The sequence below is a fragment of the Gobius niger genome, assembly GCF_951799975.1.
Source record: "Gobius niger genome assembly, chromosome: 21".
Taxonomy (NCBI): domain Eukaryota; kingdom Metazoa; phylum Chordata; class Actinopteri; order Gobiiformes; family Gobiidae; genus Gobius; species Gobius niger.
The window spans coordinates 13,085,920-13,107,499 of NC_136872.1; the positions used below are offsets into that span (position 1 = coordinate 13,085,920).

Consider the following 21,580-nt stretch of genomic DNA (forward strand, 5'->3'; position numbering starts at 1 on the left):
GCAAAAAACATAACATAAGCTGCGGAGAGGGCCATTTAAACAAAGTGTATAATGGGCTAATATTGGGAGCACCAGTAGGGATCTAATCCAGACTAAGTGGATCGTTGTTCACGGTAAACAATAGCTCCAGCTTTTTCATTATAATGCTTTGGAAATTAATGTTTAATGTGAAGCATCACGCAGCATGATATTTGCACATCCCATATTAATGCATAAATTCATCTGGCATCTCGCTGTTAGGGGAGTTGGATGTCAGCGCGAGGCTTGATTTTAAACAGGAGGGCAGCTCGTGGCGGGACTGGAGCCGCCATGCATGAACAATAAAGGCACTTACGACAGCGCTGCATGGGGAGATCTTTTCTTTATGTCACACAGGACTGGTTTGCTTGTCATGTTTCAAGTGTTTAAGACATGAACGAATGAGCGGTATGCCGTACTTTGAGAATCATCCACTCCAAACTACAGCAAACATGAAATGAACACTTGAATTATTGAACTCTACATGAATGATTGGTTTTGGGTCATTCATTTTTAAACAGTGTTGTGACTGTCAAAGCACTGGCTACACAGCAGAAGTATGGCTGTACAAAAAAATCCATTTGTGTTTTGGAAAAGAGGCAAGTGTAACCTTTGGTTGTCTGCATGGAATTTTAATGCCGACCCCTGGCAACAATAAATAATGGTTAAAAAAAAGGTATATTAAACAAAGGAACATGTATTCCAAACAATGCACTCCTTTAACTGGATTAAAACAACATTAAACATATGATTATCATGAGTGTAAAGTTAAAGGGGCACTATGCAACTTTTTATGAGAAAAAAAAGTTGATCTGTGCGCATTTAACCTTGTAGTGACCCAGCAGTTGTATGAGTGGTCATCATGCCGCCTTTACTTTATTTATTTATTTATTTGAAAAGGAGGGACAATACATATTAATGAACATTTTTACAAATGTAAATATGCCAGATTATAGCCTTAGGCTAATTTCCATCTGCAGACCCCCTGGCAGGTTTATGTTACACACGAGTTAGTAAAAACATACAGAGACACTATATATATCACAGTGGTCTCTAGGACGCTCCAGGATCAATTGTTTGAAAGGTTTTCAATGCTGATGGAGCCTCTCACCAGAAAACCTTTAAAACAATTGATTCTGGAGTGTTGTAGAGACCATCGTGATCAAAGTAAAGGTACCATGCTGACCACTCATACAGCCACTGGTTCACTAGAATGTCAAATTACGCACAAATATCAACCTTTTTTTTCACATAAAAAGTTGCATAGTGCACCTTTAAAAGATGATTCCTTTGTGTCTAACAAAGTTGTGGCTATGATTTTAACCATCCATCGATTCATTTTCTTCCACTTTATCCCGGGCCGAGTGGCGGAGGCATCAGTCTGAGCACAGATGCCCAGACTTCCCGATCCACACACACCTCCTCCAGCTGTTCTGGTGGGACCAAGAGGCGACACCAGGCCAGCTCAGACATAGTCCCTCCAGCATGTCCTGGGTCTTCCCAATAGGACAAGCCTGGAACACCTTCAAAGGGAGGCGACCAAGAGGCATCTGAAACAGATGCCCTAGCCACTTCAGCTGGCTCCTTTCGATGTGAAGGAGCACTGACTCTACTCCGAGCTCCTCCCGGGTGACTGAGCTCCTCACCCTATCTCAAAGGGTTAACTAGATATTCAACAATTTTATGATGTAAGATGGTGATGTAATTTGTTTTTTTGGTTGAAATGCCTTGTTGCTCTCAATCGACCCGAAATAAACCATTCATCCTCCATCCATTAAAACTTGTAGGTATTTTCAGTTCACAGTCTACAGGAAATGTCTTTCATAAATCTAATTCAAGTGACAAGAAAGGATCTTTATAAGACTAATAGCAAACATATCCCATTCCTTTTTGCACAAATGTAGGTAAGTAAAAATCATTATTATTCTAACCTTCCGTTACTCTCCTCTCGCCTGGATCCGAACGCCTGGATATGCTCTGCTCATTAAAGCAGCGCCCGTGACAACCTGACGAAATGAGAGAATTTTAAACGATGAAGAGAACCGTCTGGGATCCTAAACTTAATCCTTTGTCTTCCGCTAAAACAAATATCTCATCAAATCCACTCCCGAATTAAGGTCAAAAGCCAATGATAATGAGAGCGGGAGCGTATGGTGGATTTTCCCATCTGTTTCCTTATCCCTCAATCACTCCCGTTCAGTCTGTCGGCACAGGCTTTTCTTCCACAGTCATTTGTCACTCTCTCTCTCTCCAAAAGGAAGTGTGCTGAGGTAAATAATGACGTGGGCCACACTGGTTTCCATAATAAACATCAATAATGCGGAAAGTTTTGGCATTTCGGGCTCTTGCGAGGCCAAATGGTCCGAATCACAGGTGTTGGCATCTGGACTTGTCTTCTTCTGTCGTCTTTCTTTTTTTTTTTTCTCGGAATTTTAACATTTATAAATGAAAGCGAAACATCGGACAGTACTTTATTCTCTTGACAGCTTAAAGACAGATTATTTGCAATGGTGACCCTAGAAGGCGAACCCAAAAGAAAGTGTTTCATTACTTGTCAGTTAATGTTATTGTTATACGTCAAACTCGACAGATTTTTTTATGCAAAGGCAACTGGGGGTGGAAAGCTCTGAGTAACCCACAATTCGATACGATACACGATACATTGACTGAAAATTATTTATTTAATTTATTTATGGAAGCTGATGCGATGCAAAAAGAGTGAGTAGCTAGTTCTAATTTTCAACAAGTCTTGTTTCCAAAAGCAAGACATTAACCAGGAAGTTGATCTTATATGTAATTAGGAAAAACTATAATTAAAAGTGTTTGTCCAAGGGCTTAAATTGTAATGCTGCCCTCTGCTGTCCTGGATGTATTGTTGGCCATTATTAGCCTCCACAGACAGCAGTGGAGCACTGCCGCCTCATTATATGCATGACATCTTCAAAAGTATTGATATCAGCATAACAATATCGGTATCATATCGTGCTGCAAAATATCGTGATATATAACAATATTGTCACAAGGACACCAAGAGGTTATAACAGCTCCAGGAAAAACTAGACACAAGTGCACAGGAAGTATATAACAAAAAATAGTTATTTGAGGGGAAGGTGCTCAAAAGAAAAACAAAAAACCAAAGCACTCCTCCCACATCATAATTCTCCATTTATATTTTCTAAAAAGCCTTTATTATGATGGGATGGTGAATCTTTTAAAACATATTGATGGTTTCTTCCACGCGCATCGCTCCAACAAGCCTTTTCATGAAGGTAGATCCAAATAATAAACAATAAACTCTGTACAATAGAACCATGAAATAGAGGGCTATTGTGATTCGGGTCATCTCTGCGGCGTCGAAGGATGGGTCAAATGCAGAGAACACATTTCGTTGAACAGTGTTGTATAACATTTAACAAAAATAAAGAACCTTACCCTCAACCAGTAGTTCAGTATCAGAGCATTCACCCACCAATCCAAAGGTTGGAATTGCAATGGTGTAAGATAAGTTATACTTTATAGAAATCTCTGTTGAGAAATGAGTTCTCTGCATTTGACCCATCCTCAAAGTCGCTGGGCAACCTGTAGGAGCAGTGAGCATGGGCTGGCGCTCGGGGACCCATCTCCATGATATGGAGCCAGGCTGGTGGTCAGAATCACCTGGCTGGAAGATTAACCTATTGCACATGTTTTTACCACCAACCTGCGCAGACATGGGAAGAACATGCAAACTCAACACAGAAAACCCCCGTCCAGGTGGGAATCGAACCCGGGACCTTAAAGCTGTGAAGCACAAGCACTAACCGCTGCGCCATCACGCTGATGTACTTGGGCAAGACTTAGAATTTGGCATGATGTGATTACAATAACATGCACAGTTTGACCAAATAGTATAAAATATAGCTCACTCTTTGTATAGAATGCCCATAATGAGTGTCAACAATGGCCAGAATGACCAGAAAACAAAGGCACGGTCACAATAGAGTCATCCCAAAGGTGAGAGCCTGTGTGGGTTTGATTGGTGGGAGGCTTCACTCTCTTCCTGACCTGCTTCTCTCCTTCAGGGGTCGTGCACAAACCTGCCACAATGCTATCAGCCGTCCCTTAAGGTGCCGGCCCAGCTCTACCGAGATATAAGGTGATATATAGCTTTGATATAGCCTGTAATTACTGTCCGTGAAGGCCACGCGCTGCCTTCAGGGGGAACAGGGGGGGAAAAAAGCAGAGAGACACTAAGGGTTGTGATGAGAAAAGGGTCATTGTTGTTTCATGGCACAAGTGGCCCGGCCTTTTCAGAGATGCGCCGCGGAGAGTGGCTCTGAGATGTACATGTGTGGTGGAGCAGCAGCGCAATCAACAGCCTCCTCTGAATGGCTGCTAAAAATACCTCCGAGGGGAAATGGGAAAATATCATAGCATGTGTGTACAAGGAACGTGCTAATAGGCTCTTATTGTGTTAAGACAATTCGCCTGGCATGTCTCGTCATCGACGGCCTTCATCTACTATGGGACTCTTTGGATCATGTTTTTTTGGGAACAGTTGTAAACCACAGAGAACACGAAACAAGTAGCTAAAATATATTAAACAACTTGCTTAACTAAAACTAAAGACTGCGATATATAGGCTTAAAGGAACAGGCCATCGTTTTTTCCATACTGAGATACGTTCTTACCAGAGCTTAGACGAGTTGATTCGTACCTGTCTGGTCTTTGTGCGTGCCCTCAGTCACGTAAAAAAGACCAGAGATGTTGTTAGAATTTGGCCTATCACAGCATATCCCTATGGTTCCAAACGGGGGTGAAGTTGGAAGCTACCACTCTCTTCCACGGGCACACACAAAGACTAGACAGGTGTGTATCAACTTGTCTAATCTCAGTTAAGAACATATCACAGTATGGAAGAACTGCATGCTCTCAGAGGGCCTCTCCCTGTATATTCCTATGGCTCCAAACGGGGGTGAAGTTGGAACCTACCACACCCTTCCACGGGCACGCACAAAGACCAGACAGGTACATATCAACTTGTCTAAGCTCAGGTAAGAACATATCTCAGTGTGGCCTGTTCCTTTAAGAGTAAAACAAAATAAGACATCGTAAAACTGGCTCAAACATGGCTCCACGATGGATTAATAATGTAAAACTATAATCGTCTTACTGAGCCCGAAATCTGACCATGATAAAGTGAATCATTATTTTTATGTATATAGCACTGACTCCCATCTCAAAACTGTGTATAATCCCTCTATACACCACAACCGAGCGCAAACTGGATGCACACCAAAACTAATAATGATTTTTGGCTGTTAAAACAAAAGTAAATTGGAAGTGTGTATTTTAGCACTGGCCGCGCTTATTTACCCGCAAAAACAGCACCTATGGGTGACATATTTATTTAAGGGCCGTGGATGTTGCCGCGCCAGTGCAGAAGGCGGAATCGCTAATGAAAGAGCCCCATTCATTTGGCCCCCTGTCATGGCCTGGTGTGAGACAGCGTTCACTTTGCGATGCATTACGGCACTCCTAAGCGCTGTGGCGTGCTATCACTCAGATGCAGCCCGCTATTAGAGCTCACTTAAAAGCCTATGCCAGAGTATGTGCTACAGAATACACCTTTTGTAAGTGGCATTCGCTGACCCCACGGCACGAGCTTGGTAAAGGAATATCAATGCAGTGGGGCTGTGGATAGGGGGAAGCTAAATGCATATTGACAGGTAGTGAGGGGTGGCGACATGGCAGCACGTCCGCGGGGTGATGGATGCGAGGCTGGCACATGGGCCGAGGCAGCGGCAGAAGCCTGGATCATCCTCGCTCGAGAGGGGAATGTTAATGAAGGGAAGAGACACTGGCCACGGCTAAAACTGCGCGAGCCGAGCGGCAGGTGCTCGCAGAGGAGAGGAAGACGCGCTTGTCGGTCTGGTCTTAATGTTCGCGTTAATAACTGAATGACTTATTCTGGTGTACGCTTAAACGTTTCATAAGGTAGATCAATCTGCCTATTTTCGAAGCAAAAGCCTGTGTGTGTGTGTGTGTGATGGTTGGTCAAAGAAGCAGTAGGCGTTGAATGGCAGCCAAGCTTTTGTTTTCCACTTTCCTTTTCAAAGTGGGGACCGTTCCTTTAATGGCACATTGCTTCCAAATGGGAAATTGCTGTGGAATTAAATTTGGCTGCAACACAAAAATACAAATCATTTAAAGCCACACGGCGGAGCGTTTCCGTGTTCCACTTTCTTGGCATGTCACGAGAGCAGCTGACGCAAAACTCCAAACAGAAACAAACACGCCAGTTAGGCCAGTCACGATGACAAATTTGAAGGTCGATATATTGAGGCAGGAAAGTATCGCGACAAACGATATGATTGATTCTAACGATACTGTCAACTCTCAGGCATAAAAATGACAGTAAACGTTTTGTTCTAAAAGTGCATCATCATATCTTAAAATACCACACAAGCTGCAATAAACATGAGATACAACGTAACTCAATTTGCTTCAGTTAAAAATCTAAGTTTAAAGGGGTTGGATGCAAGTTGGCCATTTTATTCTCACTACTGCCACCCCAGGCCATATGTGTAACTGCACCTTCTATATTAAGCTTGTGCATGACGGCAATTCGGGCCCGAATTGCCACCTTTTTGAGTGACAGTGCAGGATTTTAGAGGCAGTTGTGGTGAAAAGGTCTGGGCTCATTCTACACAATAGGACATGGGAGAGGAAAATACTTAATTTTAATTTAACAAAGAAAAAATAGGGGGAAATACTAATAAATGTACCGACAATAAATATCGAGCCCAACAATATACCATTTATCTGTTATTTATTGAACGATAAGTCGCTATAGTAATTATCGTAACAGCCTGAAATCCCAGGGAAACCATAATAAAACATTTGGGAGAGGACCTTATGGAACTCCTGCTTAGTATTTTTCACAAATAAAAGCATGCAAATCATTGCTTGTATTTGTTTTATGCATCAAGGGGAAATGTTACGCAGTGTGACTTTAAGGATTCCAACAAAGCCAAACGCTTTAAATATGAAGGATGTATATTCATAGCTCATTCACATTCAAAAGTTTATTTGCAGCCCCTTCGGATACTAAAAACATACAACGGCAGCTGTGTGAGGCCAAGATAATTGGTACATCTCGCTACACCATCCCCACCAAGAGAGTAAAATTGCTTTTTTAAAAATGTATTGCTTGTTTATCACCATTTATCACATGCTCCTCCAGCGCTATTAGCAGCTCGTTGCAGTTTTTCCGGTCCGGGTGTCTCCAAAGCCTTTTTTACACGCGCCGACATCCTGACTCGTAATAATAGAAAAGGTGCAGGTGTTAATAATAACATTAACAGTGGCTCGCCTCCAGTAAGTGTCCCAGTATGCCGTGACTCCGAGCCAGAAAAATAACCAAGCAGAGCAATCGAATTCCCCAATCAGTAATTTCATTGTGCACACCAGCGTTGTTCCAAGTCTTTTGGGAATACGCCTATTACAGCACAATGCTTCCCATCCGCATCCTTCTATTGTTTCTCTCTATATCGTGGGTTCTATACATCAATGCTAGTCTTGTTTTCTTTGATTGGTTTAAAGTCCGCGCAGCACAGCATTTCCTGTGGGGGTTTAGTGCACAGATGCTGTACATGTTAAGTGTAAGTGCAACTGAAGACATGCTCCGTAATGGCGGGTCGTGCCAATAGCTGTAAATTGGGTAAACAAGAAGAAGAAGAGAACAAAAAAACATTTATATTTAATGAGCAAAGAAGAAGATAAGCTTCCCAATTTAGAGGGAATGCGAGAAACAACACAGCGTCGAAACAGCACGGGAACAGAAGGCAAAAGAGTGGCTGCTGCCCCCTTGTGGCTGGAGTGCGTTTAGCAAGAGCTTAATCTTAAAAAAAAAAGAAGAAAAAAAACGGCACCAAAAGCAATTGTTGAACGCTGCATCTGCCCTCCATTTCCTCTTTTCCTCTTTGTTGTTTGTGGGCTGCGCCACATCCCTCCGCAAATTAGCCCCTAATCAAACAATGCCCATTACGGAGAGTATCTGGTTACAGCCAACCATGTAAATGCTATAATCACGCCATTACACCGCTTGGGTTGTTTCCAGAGATTGCATTATGAAGTGCATGTAAACATAGAGCGGGGGGAAAATAGCGCGGGGGTAAAGTGCACTGAATTAGATACAAAATAATGAAAGAATACGAGTTTATGTCCGATTATGAAACCACCAAAGAGGAGAATCAACGAGGGGAAAGACAGATTAGAGAAAGCATTTGGGATATTGAGTTACTGAATAGTGGAATTTTGGTTTTTAGTCAGTTCTTTACAAGAAGCACAATGGATCTTTGGAATACAGTAGTAGTAGTAGTAGTAGTAGTAGTAGTAGTAGTAGTAGTAGTAGTGGTAAGAACATACTGTATACTATCAGACCTTATGAAAACTAAACAAATGCCGTATTGCCAGTCTTAAGAGTACAAGTATCCTATAACAAAATGACTGTGCTCTTTGATGTATGTTCTTGCATGCTTAAAGATAATATGGAAAATTTTCGGCAAAGAGAGAGAAAAAAAAACTGTCCCAGATTGACCCTTAGCCTAATGAAAAGTCTTTGATTTAAATTGGTCAGTCCTGTTGGGTCCTTGTTTCCTTTACAGCCGTAATGAGCTTAGCCACAGGAGCCTAGCAACCGCAGTGACAGCTCCACAATGGCCTTGTTGGGGGCGGCACTCATTTGTTGTGCTAACTTCTGCATTCTAATGTTTAGCTTTGCAGCCACCATTACACATTTCACTGCATTCTCTTTACCACTGGCATTCCAAGGTACTACAAATACGATTAAAGGGATTTTTGACATAGAGCCTCATTTCCTAGTTATTCAGAGTGTTGTTGATTTCTGAAGATTTTATTTGATTTTTTAAGTTCATGCAGTCCTTATATGTGAAGAGTTTAGTTAGTGGTGCTAGGCTAGCGAATGTCTATGGTAACTAGTAGCCTGCATTAAAAAACTTCTTCAAAATCATGGGGTCGTCCTCCAAACGTTGTCATATCTGATTTGCAGAAAGCTCCTCTGTGAATTCCGCGTGTAGTAATGCCGGACGCAGGTAAACAAACTACTGTAGATCCGGTAAGCTAGCAGATCACTCAGCCGCAGTGCAGCTAACAATCAGGGAGCTGATGCTTCTCAAATATAAGTTCTTTTCAATGCAAAATGGTTATATTTCAAAAATTATTCAGTCAACACAGACATTTATATCGGTAGTCTGATGTTATAAGTGATTTGCCTCAGGTGCACTGTGCTTGGGTCACTGTTTTTAATGCAGGCTGCTAGCTACCATAGACATGCACTAGCCTAGCACTAGCCTAGCACCGCTAAACTCTTCAAATATAAGGACTGCATGAATTAAAAAAATGTATATATATCACTCTGACTAGGAAATGAGGCCCTATGTCAAAAGTCCTGAAATATCCCTTTAACATTTTTTATTATTATATTATCTCTTTCAACTATAGTTCTGAAACTAAAACGACTTATCCTGCTTTACACATTTTTATGAAAAACAAAATTGGGTTGATGGCAGAAACAGGAGTCCCTGGAGAAGATCCACCCAGACACGAGGAGAACAAACTCCTCACAGAATGGTCCGAACCCCAGACCTTCTGGCTGCGCCGCGAGCGTACACACACATCAACCACCGTGCCAATACGAAGACCAAAGATTCCACCACTTGAAATGCCTCCCTATAAGGCATTTTTTAAAGTCGTCGATGTTGTTATTGACATTAGAAGACATTCATTCCTTCTTGCAGAGTTTGCCTTAGAGTGGGCGGCCGGTGAACAAGAGAACCACGGGGGGCATCAATTATCTGACAACATGTTTTACCCTCATCTACTTTCTCACAGACGATTATCTCAGTGCCATAGCTACACTAAACGCAGGAGCTAGAGAAAGTCTTTGCTATGTGCTGGTTTCCACAGAGGCCCCTGCTTTGGAAGTGAAAAAAGTGGACATATGCTAGTAGGGATTAAAAAAAAAAGAAAAGAAAGGGGGATGGCAATGACAGCGTAATTTAGATAAGGCCTAGCATGCTGAATGTGATATCCCAGAAAGGAGTCCTCATTTGGCAGTAAGTGCTGCCATAAGTCAACAAAAGCACCAAGATGGACTGTCCAAATTTCCCATACATTTCTTACGCTGCTTAAAATCCCCAAAAGTTGCCTATAGATTATGTTAATGTCCACCATTAATTACCTCAAGCATTGTAACACTAGCCCCTGTCTCTTCTGAACAAATTGGCCTTTGTGTCCCGCTTTAGGCATCTCTGGGTCATAACTCTAAAAGTGTAAAACAAAGCTTGTATAAAAGTCAAGCGTTTTGTACACCAAGAAAGGAATTATTTCTAGGGAGCATTGATTTTTTTTCCTCCCATAGTGAATTCATCAACCGGCGCAAATCAGCGGCAAGCTAAAGTATGTGTTTTAAATGTGTTTATGCCTCATTTGGGCGCCTCAAGTAATCAATCTGCAACATTTTGCAATAAGCACATTATGCCTGTAGTACATCCAATTTTTGTGGAAAATAAGGCACCAGACAAACGCAGTGAAAGCCAGCACACTGAAGCAGTTTACTTATGTATTGACTGCAGATTACCCAAACTTCTATGAGAGAATATTGATTTCTCATCTCCCCTGCAGAATGCAATACGTGTTTTCTTCGGTATGAGAAACATGCCCCGCTGTAGTGTTTAAATGTCAATCCTTACCTTTGTGACATGATCTTGTAGGCGTCCGGGAGGTAGCAGCGAGTGTTCTCCATCTGCGCCGGGTCGGCGTCGCAGATCTTGTCGTCGGTTCGCCCGTAGTTGGCGCTCTCGATCATGATGACGTCGGTGCCCGGGCAGCGCAGCTCGATGGGGTACGATTCGCAGGACAACTCCCTCCTCACCACTGCCATGGGGATCGGGGCTCGACTGAAGGCTGCACGAGGAGAGACAAAAGACATCAATCAGTTTAGTGTTTTAGATAGGACAAAGCAAGTAAACAAGTACCGTATTCTCTGGGCTAAGTCGCACTTTTTTTCACAGTTTGGCTGGGGGTGTGACTTATTCGCAGGTGCGACTTATATACCAAGATATATATTTTCTTGTACTCATTATTTTCACACTGACAGCCACTAGAGGGCGCTCTAATTTTGGCTTGCGTACCAGTATCTGCTAAGACTGAACACAAACGCCCAAAAAAGAACCCAAATACCCCCAGATTACAAGCTGCGAGTAGTGAAATATGCAGCCAATAATGGTCATTTAGCAGCAGAAAGAAAGTTTGGGGCGAGCGAGAAACTTGTGAGGGACTGGCGAGACTGGCGTTACTCTTACTGCAATGAAGAAAATAAGAAAAGCTCACTCGGGCTAAAAGCTAAAAATGTGCTGCCGGAAGAGGCTTGTCAACAGTGCACCAGGGTGGCTCGAGCGACTTATATATGTTTTTTTCTTCTTCATTATGCATTTTTTGCTTATACTCCGGAGCGATTTATAGTCTGGAATATACGGTATTACGTTAATGTTCAAAGCATCAACACATTTCAAAGGAATTAGAACAAAAGGGCTGGAAAAAACAAACCTAAGAATAGCTTTGGGATTTGGAGATGGGGATGAAATTACATCTAACCGGTCAAAACTTTGTTCAGGAAGTAATTGAATTTGTCACTTCCTGATACCGTTTTACAGGCCACAAATGCAAGTTACAGCCGGAAAATGCCTCAATAAGCAAGATAACTGACAATCAAAAAGTCAAGGCCGAGGACTTATGAGAAAGCATGACTCCACCACTCCAGTGCAGAGCCGGTGGGTGGACTGGACACTGCTGAGTGGAGTGGGAGGATGGACAATGCTGCGAAGGGCTTCGGGAGGTCAGAAGTCAACACAAGATGGATAATGATCAAAACTAAGGAAATAAATGCTGTGCTTGTTTGGTTACCAACTTTTCTGGTCCTTAAGAAACAATAAACACACACAGTTCCGCCGAGGCTAAACATCTTGCACTACTTGGATAAAGTTTGCACTGACTTAAAAGCATACACAAAACATAAACAGCTGATTCAACCATTACCATTGATGCCATATTGTACAATAGTAGCCATCGAATTGAGCCCTCGTTGTACTTTATTTTTTTCAAACCAAACACCTCGGAGAATCAGTCAGCTCGCACTCACAGAGCAATTACAATGTTGCATGGGAAAATTTTGGCCGGGCTGCACGTGTTTATAGCAGAAATAAAAAATGATCAAGAAGCATAAACATTGGCCTGAGTGACTGTAGAGGGCCGTAGCAGCTATAGATTTCTATAAACATCTCTTCAGACAAGTGTCGGAGGTGTACAGCAGAGAGGTGACAGAGAAAAAAGGCCATCAAGAGTGCTCAAAAGGGAAAGGTTGAGCTAAATGACTCAGAATATATGCAGGGAAACGATGAAATGGTAATGCCGCAATCACACATACAGCCCCCTATGTTATACAAGAAAGCTCGCTGCTAGTCTGAATAATATTTCTCATTCAAAGATAAACAAAGACATCTTTCCAGCAAACATTAGCAAGATGAACTCTCTTTGCAAAACACTTTGGGCTTGGCTGCAAAATCACAGACAACACTCAACAAAAATATCATCAGAGAGTAGACGTTGTAAATGCAATTACTCGGTACAGAAGAAGAAGAATTTTAAGAGAGATTATAAAATGGATTGGTTTTCTGCAAAGCAACAAAAAAAAGTTTTCAGAATAAATACAGTGAGGCCAGTGGCGGCTTTGTCTTTTTGTGGCCATTTTTGAAATTTGTCCGTATAATTTTTTTCCCATGTAAAAATCAGTTCTGTAATCACTTATCTTTTCATTGGGAAAACAACAACAATATTGAAAACACGATAAACCCAGAAACCACTCATTAAGGTGTCACGCCACTTTGTCATTGAAATGATTCCGCCGCCGCCGAAGCGAAGAGCTTTTGAAGCGCCACATTTGGCGATAATTGTGCTCAATTTTGGGAATGAAAGCCATCCATTATCTGCCTTTATTAAAAGTGAAATTTATTCTGCCCTTCTCTAAACTTCTCACAACAAACGCACCGAGACAAAGTGGGTCAAGTGCATTTGCAGGAATAACTATAGTGCCATGGCCCCAGCTAAATTATGCATTATCGATTATTTTGAATACATAATATTAAAGGTGCTTTATGTAACTTTTTTTGAGAATTTTTTGTGTGCGTATTTGACCTTGTAGAACCCAGTGGCCGTATGAGCGCTTTTACTTTCCATCACAGTGGACTCGAGGACATTCCAGGATCAATTGTTTGTGAAGGTTTTCACTGCTGACGGAGCCTCTCACCGGAAAACCTCCAAAAAATTGATCCCGGAGACCATCATGATCGAAAGTAAAGGCACCGTGCCGACCATTTGGGTCACTACAAGGTCAAATATGTACAAACTGTACAACAATCAACTTTTTTTTTACACACTAAAAGTTGCATAATGCACCTTTAAAAGATAAGGCATGTAGGACATTTCTAACACTTTCCGTAATGTAAAGGTTTGTGAGAAAGATCAGGTCCTCATGCTAAAACCAGTTTTCTATTAAAGGAACAGGTCACTGTTTTTCCATACTGAGATATGTTCTTACCTGAGCTTAGACGAAGACCAGACAGGTACGTATCAACTCGTCTAAGCTCAGGTAAGAACATATCTCAGTATGGAAAAACAGTGACCTGTTCCTTTAACTCTCTCAGAACCAACATCCCAGCTCCTGCCCCAAACCAAGACCTAATTAGTCTTAGTACAGGCCTCAGTTAGTTAAAGCTCAGTGGCTGAATGACATTCCCACCTTTAAGTAAGACATATCAACTTCTACTTGAGTGCGTGCAACAGAAAATCTAAAGAGTCAAGAGTTCAAATCAGGTTATTATCTAAAAAAGAAGACGAAAAGACAAAGTAGGCAAAGTCAATTGTCTAATGTAGGCAGCCGGGTCCATGCCAGCGCAGTCTCAACTTACCCCTATAGTCAACAACTGCAGAGTAATTACATTTGGGGCCTGGCGCTGATTGATTGAGCTCATATTTCCACTTTCTCCGATCGTTACTGACAGCACCATGCAAATCAAAACATGGAGTCTATTCAGTTACAAATTTTCATGTACGCTTCAATCGTTGTAAGACCATACTCCTTTTCTTTTTTTAATGCAAGTTCCCAGAATAATGAATTATTCCACGGTGACGAATGGGGAAGCTGTGAAATGTGAAATCATCTGAAGGGTGTTTTTAATCTTCACAGCTGCATGCAGAACGACAGAGAACATACAAGTGAAACCCCAGTTCCTGAATAAAAAGGGCATCAGAAAGGGCACGGGCAAAGGTCATGTGGAAAATGCCGCTATCCCATTGAGATGTTTAAAAGTCTTTCTCTGCAATGACAGTTCTCAGTTAACAGATCCTACATTTGTATTACAAGTTGGAGACTGTTACTTTTTGTGTGGAAGATGCAGAATTAGTGGCCGGGAGGACATTTGAGATACTTCATGTCTCAAGGAATTGTGTCATACAACTGCAGCTAAGGTCAGTCACAATGAGCCGACTACAGCAGTAAACAAATGTAGCTTTCTACAGCAACGCAAGTATGGAGCATTAGGAATGTGGAAGTCAGCCATCACATCAAGGACTCTCAAGCTCAAAGAGATGAATAACCATCTATACGAAAAAAGTACATTTTTCTTCTGAACTGCATGGATCCTCATGTTTTTACAAGCTGACAAGTTTCACAAGTTAATGATGTTAAAATGCACATGCATGTGTAAAAAGGGCTGGAGAGCTCCTGGCTGGAGATCGCTGGTTCAGTCGACTATAAAATACTATGAACATTGTACTGCGGACTTCAGATTTGTTGGATTTCCCATATAATGCTTGATTTATGAGATGTAATCTCATTCTCTATTAATAGAGTCTCCGATCCAGCCTTTGACATCATAATAAGGTGACTAGTTCACCTTATCTTATATTTGTCGCCCTGAAGCTACAACCATAAGATATCAGCGGCTACACTGAGATGAACCGTGACTTCATTGCATTAATGGAAGATATATGGAGGCAAAGGGGAGGAGATTGCAAGGAGCTGATTCAACAGATCAAAATGTCTCGGGGAGGAAGGCTGGATGGGTCCAACCCCCCTGAGCGAGTGATTCATTTGCACACCAGACGAGATACCCTTATTTGATTAGGCCAATGGGAACCTGTCGCAGCGGCTTCCTAGTTTGCAACGGATGACATTTCCAAGCAAACTGAAATAAGTCACTCTCGAGACATTTTGCCACCATTTTCAATAATGCATGAGGGAATATTTATCTTGAAGTGGCAAACAGTTCAAGCAAATTGTTCTCAGAGTAATTTGCGTTTACATATGGCCCTCAAGGCATCTCGGCGTCTTGCCGCGCAAAAGGGAGGAAGTGAATTATGAAGTGAAACGGGAAGTTAGATTAAAAATGGGAAGAATGGGAGCATCTAAATGCAAGAGCTTAGGGAAAGACTAAAACCAGGAAGCTGCAAGCTCACAAGTGGAAGCAGTTTACATTGCAATAAAGAACCTACTATATTCGCTCAAGGCTTGACATGGGAAGAGCATTTAGGGAACTTTGTACACTTTGCATTTAACCTGTCCTTTCAACGACAGTCATGAGCAGGAGTAGTCCCAAGCAGATCTCGTGCCAGGATCTGTACATTCAGGTTTAAATAGGAAGCTTGAGTGCCCAAAGCAAACACACGCAGACAAAGAGATGCAGACTGCAAGAGTGCTGCTAATGATGGTTCCATAAGTCTGCCTTGGAAGTGGTCATGACAAATTTCACAAATTGCCTAGATACCTCCTGACACTTCGACCAATGATGTTGCGAGGCACAATTAGTTTTACTCATTGCGACGGGCCACAGGGATCCTTTCTAGGCCCACGGAATTCAGGAGCCACGTGTTTTGCTTGCAACCTCCCCAACGCAGGTAGGACACGCATTAATTGGCAACGCAATCGCAACTTCGCTAACTCCAGCAGAGGTGGGGGTGTGGGGGGAAGTGTGACGAGGTAGCGGCGCGCCAATACAGGTCTCGGTGTCAATCAAGCCGGTTCGGATTCGCGCAGAGAAATGAGCTCTTTTGGTGTGAACAAATTAGCCGCGATGAACGACAATGTGGGCCTAACGAAGCACCGATGTCATGGGAGAGTCTTTGTCACATTTCTGGATTTATGCGAGAGTTTTGATCAATGTGAAATAGACAGATGGAACACAAAAGCCAAAAATTCAATTACAATGCCCCTACAGAGATAACAGGAAAAGTGAATACGGGTGGAAATTGGCCAATTGGTTTGAAGGTGTATTCGGAAGCGAGTAATGGTTGCACTATTACATGCAATACTTATCATGCCAAAAAATTCACGTCCCAATTGTCTGGTTTTACTTAAATTGGCCTAAAGAGGTAACTAAAGCGACCTGCTTCCACCGAGATATCCCACTTCACCGTAATTGGTTAAATCCTCGAGCGCAGGACAGCGACCGACTAATTGGAGGAATGGGTGTAGCTTGGAAAAGTGTCTCTATTGGAGTATAATAATAGCATAGTGAAGCAAACAGGATTGGGAACACAACTTTAGCTTAATTTTGCCTCCGCAGGTGTAGACTGTGCGATTTTTTTTGGTCTCATAAGATTGCTAGATACATTGCATGACGTGGGGATGGTAAAATCGTGAGCTGCTCTCGACTCCACTCTGCAACAGTTCAAAGAGACAATCGCAGCTATGATCAGAGATTTGTCGTAGCAGTTTCGTGCTTCAGAAGGCGTGTGTTTAGCTGAGACAAGTGCTGGGGTTTATTTTCGCGGAAAACTGCAGAGAAAGTCCTGTAAATGGTTGTACGATGGTTCTGTCTTTTTCCCTGTCTCACTGTGCGACACAAGACATAAGATTTTCAGCTATGACCTAAGATTTTTCTCACGACTAGTGATCGTAGGTTGCAGAGAGCCAAAATCGCACAGTGGAAACCCGCATTATAGCTGTGAGAGCAGGCCCTTGCAGTTCTCAGTTAAAGCAGTACAAAGTAACTCTTGCCCCTAGAGGCCATAAGCGCAACTGCCGTCATAGCAAGTTGCAATTTTTTTAACTTATTAATTGTCCGTGAGAGTAAATACTACGCTGACAGAAAAAGCGAAGGGAGAGAGGGATATTGTTCATCCAATTACACAATGGAAATATTTTTTTTCACTCAAACTTCGCTGCATACTGTTTAAAGTGGCGCTAGCCCGTAGTTAGCTTTGCCCGTTAGCCTGTTCGTTAGCTTCTTCTTCGTGATTCTATTAGTGTGTATTGGTGGCTCCGGTCCAGAGGCAGCAAAGTTGCAATTGTGGTTTTCTGGAAAGAGACACCAGGGGGAGATGAAAGACCCTTCAATCATCCCGTTAACACTTGTATTACCCCCAGAAGAACTACGAAAAGGATGTATTAAGGTAAACAAGTTACTTAGTATTGCTTTAAAGTCTTTAGACGAACGGCGCACGTCATACGATGCACTGTCTGACCATGAAATAAGTTGCCACACACAAAAAAAAAGTCGCATGCTCAAATATTTTGATGGTGTTGTTTCAAAAAGGTTCAAAAAGATTGATTTCCATTGGTGGTCAGATGTATAGTTGTGACTAGTTCTTGACACTCACTCTTGCAGCCCCTATTGCTGTCCCACCCACATAGCACTACACCGGGACATCTCAGCCACGACTAATGCACCTTGCTCCCCCGCCTCTATTGTACAGACTATCCTCCAAAGGGCTAAACCAGACACCATCTCTGTCCCACACGTGAAAGGTACACACACGCACACAGAACCACTACTGCAGCAGGCGTGACTCAACAAGCCCTTATAGTAGCGCATGCCCCCGTGGTAATTGAGGTCAAGGCAAAGAAACAACGGGCTGATTTGGAGCAGCCTGTGTGAGAAGAATGACCACACTTCTCTTCGCACACATCATCAGACAGGTTGGCTAACAGCACGCGGGAGAGCGCGGCCAGGTTTAGCAGCTCATACCCACTGCAGTGTAGGTGGGATATTGTTTAGATAGGGCTATGGGGTTTTGGCAACGTTGTTGTTCGTGATAGTTGAAGTTGACGTTGGACATAAAGCGTCTATTATTATTATAAGCACAAAGGGGATTGTATCTGCATCTTACAATGGTAAAAAAAAAAGTTCCCAGACATGGACTTGCATTGAAGAGTTTGTTTAAGGGTAAATACCAATCTCTAATATTTCAAAATTAGATCACCTAACAGGACACAAACCTCCACCTTCAGGTTAGTTGTATAGTCTAAAAACTAAGGATGCACCGATCCGATACTGGTATCGGATATCTGAGCCAATACTGGGGAAAAAAATACAATACCGGGTATCGGCTACTAATATCCAATACCTGTTTTGGCTCTCAATGCCTTGAAAACAAAACTTTTACCACCTAAATCTAAGGGAATATGGGCATGCTGTATATGATTGTATAAAAAAAAAATCTGCTGTTAACAATACCATGCTAAAGCTAGTGGGAGCATGCTAATGCTGACAAAAACTAGTCAAGGCTGGGTCAGAAATTATGATAGAAATACCTAAAGTAGCCAAAAATAAGAAATAACTGATGGAATATAATTGATCTGATCACTTAATGGGAGTTGTTTATATTAAAGAGGGTGTATTATGCTTTTTTCAATCACATAGCACCAGTCTATAGCACACTACAATGATGACGAAACCCTCTGTTGGTCTGCAAATGCAGTAAATTAAAATAACTGCCTTGTATAAAACTGCTCTTTCAAAATTGCTGTAGCAAATGGCTTGAAATAGGCCCCTGTCTCTTTAAGACGCCCCTTGACCCTTTCCGACACGTCCCCTCCACACGCTGTCTGTGGCATCATCACAACACTCAGCTCGTTGTCTCCACACGTATTGAAACTACGATAGACTTTCAGTGCATTTTAATTTTTTTTGGTTGGAAAGGAGCTATGTCACTATGTGAACAATGGCCACACAGGATATGATTTGATCCAGCGTCTGACCCGGAAAGTGACTTTGGAGACGAACTTCCACACCGGACACTTTTGCCTGGAAAGTAACTGCTGTGTGGTGGCTATCTAGTCCCTCTTTGCAACTGCCATGCCCTATGGATCTCTAACTATACCCCCATGGACTACACCAGGATCTTCAGGAGCCCATACGACTCAAAAGACGAACATTATCTGTGCAGGTGGACAATGTTTTTTCGAGGTTAACCCCTAAAGCTTGTCATATACACAAGGATATTTAGTGTAGAAAAGTCATCCTTGTTAAATGTTCAGAGTTTATCAATAGATATAACTGATGATTGATCTGTAACATGACAATAAAATATGACTTTATTGTTCTAGATAAGATAAGATAAACTTTATTGTCCCATGAGTTGGAAGTTTGTCTTGGGCTATTCACCCGTGCTGCAGCCAAAAATCAATACACATAGACAACATGAATAAACTATACACATACAACAGGCCTGCCCCATTCTATAAGAGTACAATAAAAGAGTGACAATATAAAAGTTAATCTTACAATCTTACAATGGAGGAGAGTCAATTCAATTTTTCACTCAGAGAATGCCACTTTTAAGAAAGTCTCTTGGTATTGGTAAATATCGGATATTGGCACATACTGTAGTCAAACCCCAGTATCGGTAGCAAAAAAGCTGGATCGGTGCATCTCTACTATAAACTATCCACACACAAAAAAAACAATACCACAAATATACCCCACTTAGATCCCCATTTGACTCGCTTCATTACCCCGAGGCGATAATATCAATCGGATCCACATTGGCACCAGCTTGCACTTCTCTGCTGCATTGGCTTTTGTGTGTTTTAAAATCACAGCTGCGCCTTAATAGGCTCCAGTTCAGAGTTCTTCTGACAATCGCAGTGGCGAAGTGTAATCTTTCTGTTCCCACACAATGCACCTGTCTGGCAGCGGGTGACACCAACATACGCTTGTGTGTGATGCGGCGTACCCTTTTTAACAGAGGAAGTATAGCGCGAGTCTATTCATCGCCATAGCAACTCGGGGGCCATTGTACAGAGCTTGACAACTGGCGCAGACGGGTGACAGAAACACCTTGGAAATACTTCACCTCTTGAAACGAATGAGGAAACCAGTTGCTATCTGCTGTTTGAATAGATCCAAGGGGCGACACTGGCTGTAATTGCCGAATGCTGAAGCATAGTATGGTTAAGGCTATATAGGGAAATGTGTCCGTGGCATTTGACCCAATGGGTGGCTAGTAGGGTCCACACCTTGATTGTATTCACCTTATTCCGGAGGCTCGCATGGGCACCGCCATTAATTGTGCCCGCTCATTTTCTCCTATCAGTTAACATGGGACCGGAGAAGTCCACATAAAATCAGTCACTACACGAAAACAAAGCCGTTTTTCGGCCGCGCAGAGAAACAGTGCAGTGTTGACATGTTTGTGCAAATGAACATTGGGCATTTTACACAAATCAATCGACTAAACATCAGATTTGAGCAGAGAATATTTTCCCTCGTTCTCCGTTTAAATGAACGGGCTTCGCGTTCGACCGGAAGTGTCTGTACAACGGAAGTGCCGAGACAACGTGGGCAAAAGTGGGCGGGGCGGAATAAGGTGAATAGATACAGACGGCATCTCTGGAATCACCCATATATGGTCATTTTTGAAAACAGTTAAGGGGGAAAACAATGTATTCAAAAACTACTTCAACAAATGCTGAATTATGAATATAGTTTTCTACTAAATACAAATATAAAGACATGGAGAGGAGCAAAGTGGTTCAACTGCCCATAAATACATAAAAAAAAACGGAGAATGCCAACATGATGCTACATGTTAGCATCGTGCAAATCAATCAGCTATGAGAAAATGTCCATATGGTCCCGATTTACACTGGACTTTATTTGTATGTGATAAATAAGTTCATATTCCACCAGAAAATGGCTAAAAAGAGAGCAAAATTGTGTTTCCCAAAAGATTCTATTTTCCCCCCTCGGCGAGGCCACGGCCCCTTTTATGACGAGATGCCGTCTGTATTTATACCACTTACATGACGTTGAGTTTGTAATTCATGCGAAGAGAGGGCTTTGTTTATTATATATGGGTATCTTTCTCCAATAAAAAGACCCTGCCTAAACAAGTGCATGTATTATTACTCGACTCAGGACAGAGACGGACTTAAGAATTCATCATTTTGTTCCCAATGCAATTCTGTCTTATTTACAGCAAAGTGCATGTTCACTAAAGGATACCAAATATACAAGACATTTTATTCTGAATAACCAAGATTTCTTTCCCTTTCTGAAGAACCATTTGTTAGAGATAAAATAGCTTAAATTGGAAGGAACAGCCAATGATTTCAACAGGGCACTTGAGCGTGTATTTCACTGTGCATAAACAAGATGGCATTGTTTGGAAAATGCACTTTCTTACTTAAAAAGCAACTTGCATTTGGCCTGTCCTTGGG

At 42.1% G+C, this 21,580-nt stretch overlaps 1 protein-coding gene across 10 annotated transcripts in view; it reads right to left on the reverse strand.

Annotated features, from left to right (window-relative positions):
* Positions 1-21,580, reverse strand: part of LOC306980835 (adhesion G protein-coupled receptor L3) — a 220,246-nt gene that overhangs the window by 135,034 nt on the left and 63,632 nt on the right. For all 10 annotated transcript variants that reach the window (XM_079580323.1, XM_079580320.1, XM_079580319.1 and 7 more), the window contains exon 3: positions 10,773-10,986. In XM_079580323.1, coding sequence (XP_079436449.1) covers positions 10,773-10,986 — 214 coding nt within the window. The remainder of the gene's footprint in view (positions 1-10,772; positions 10,987-21,580) is intronic.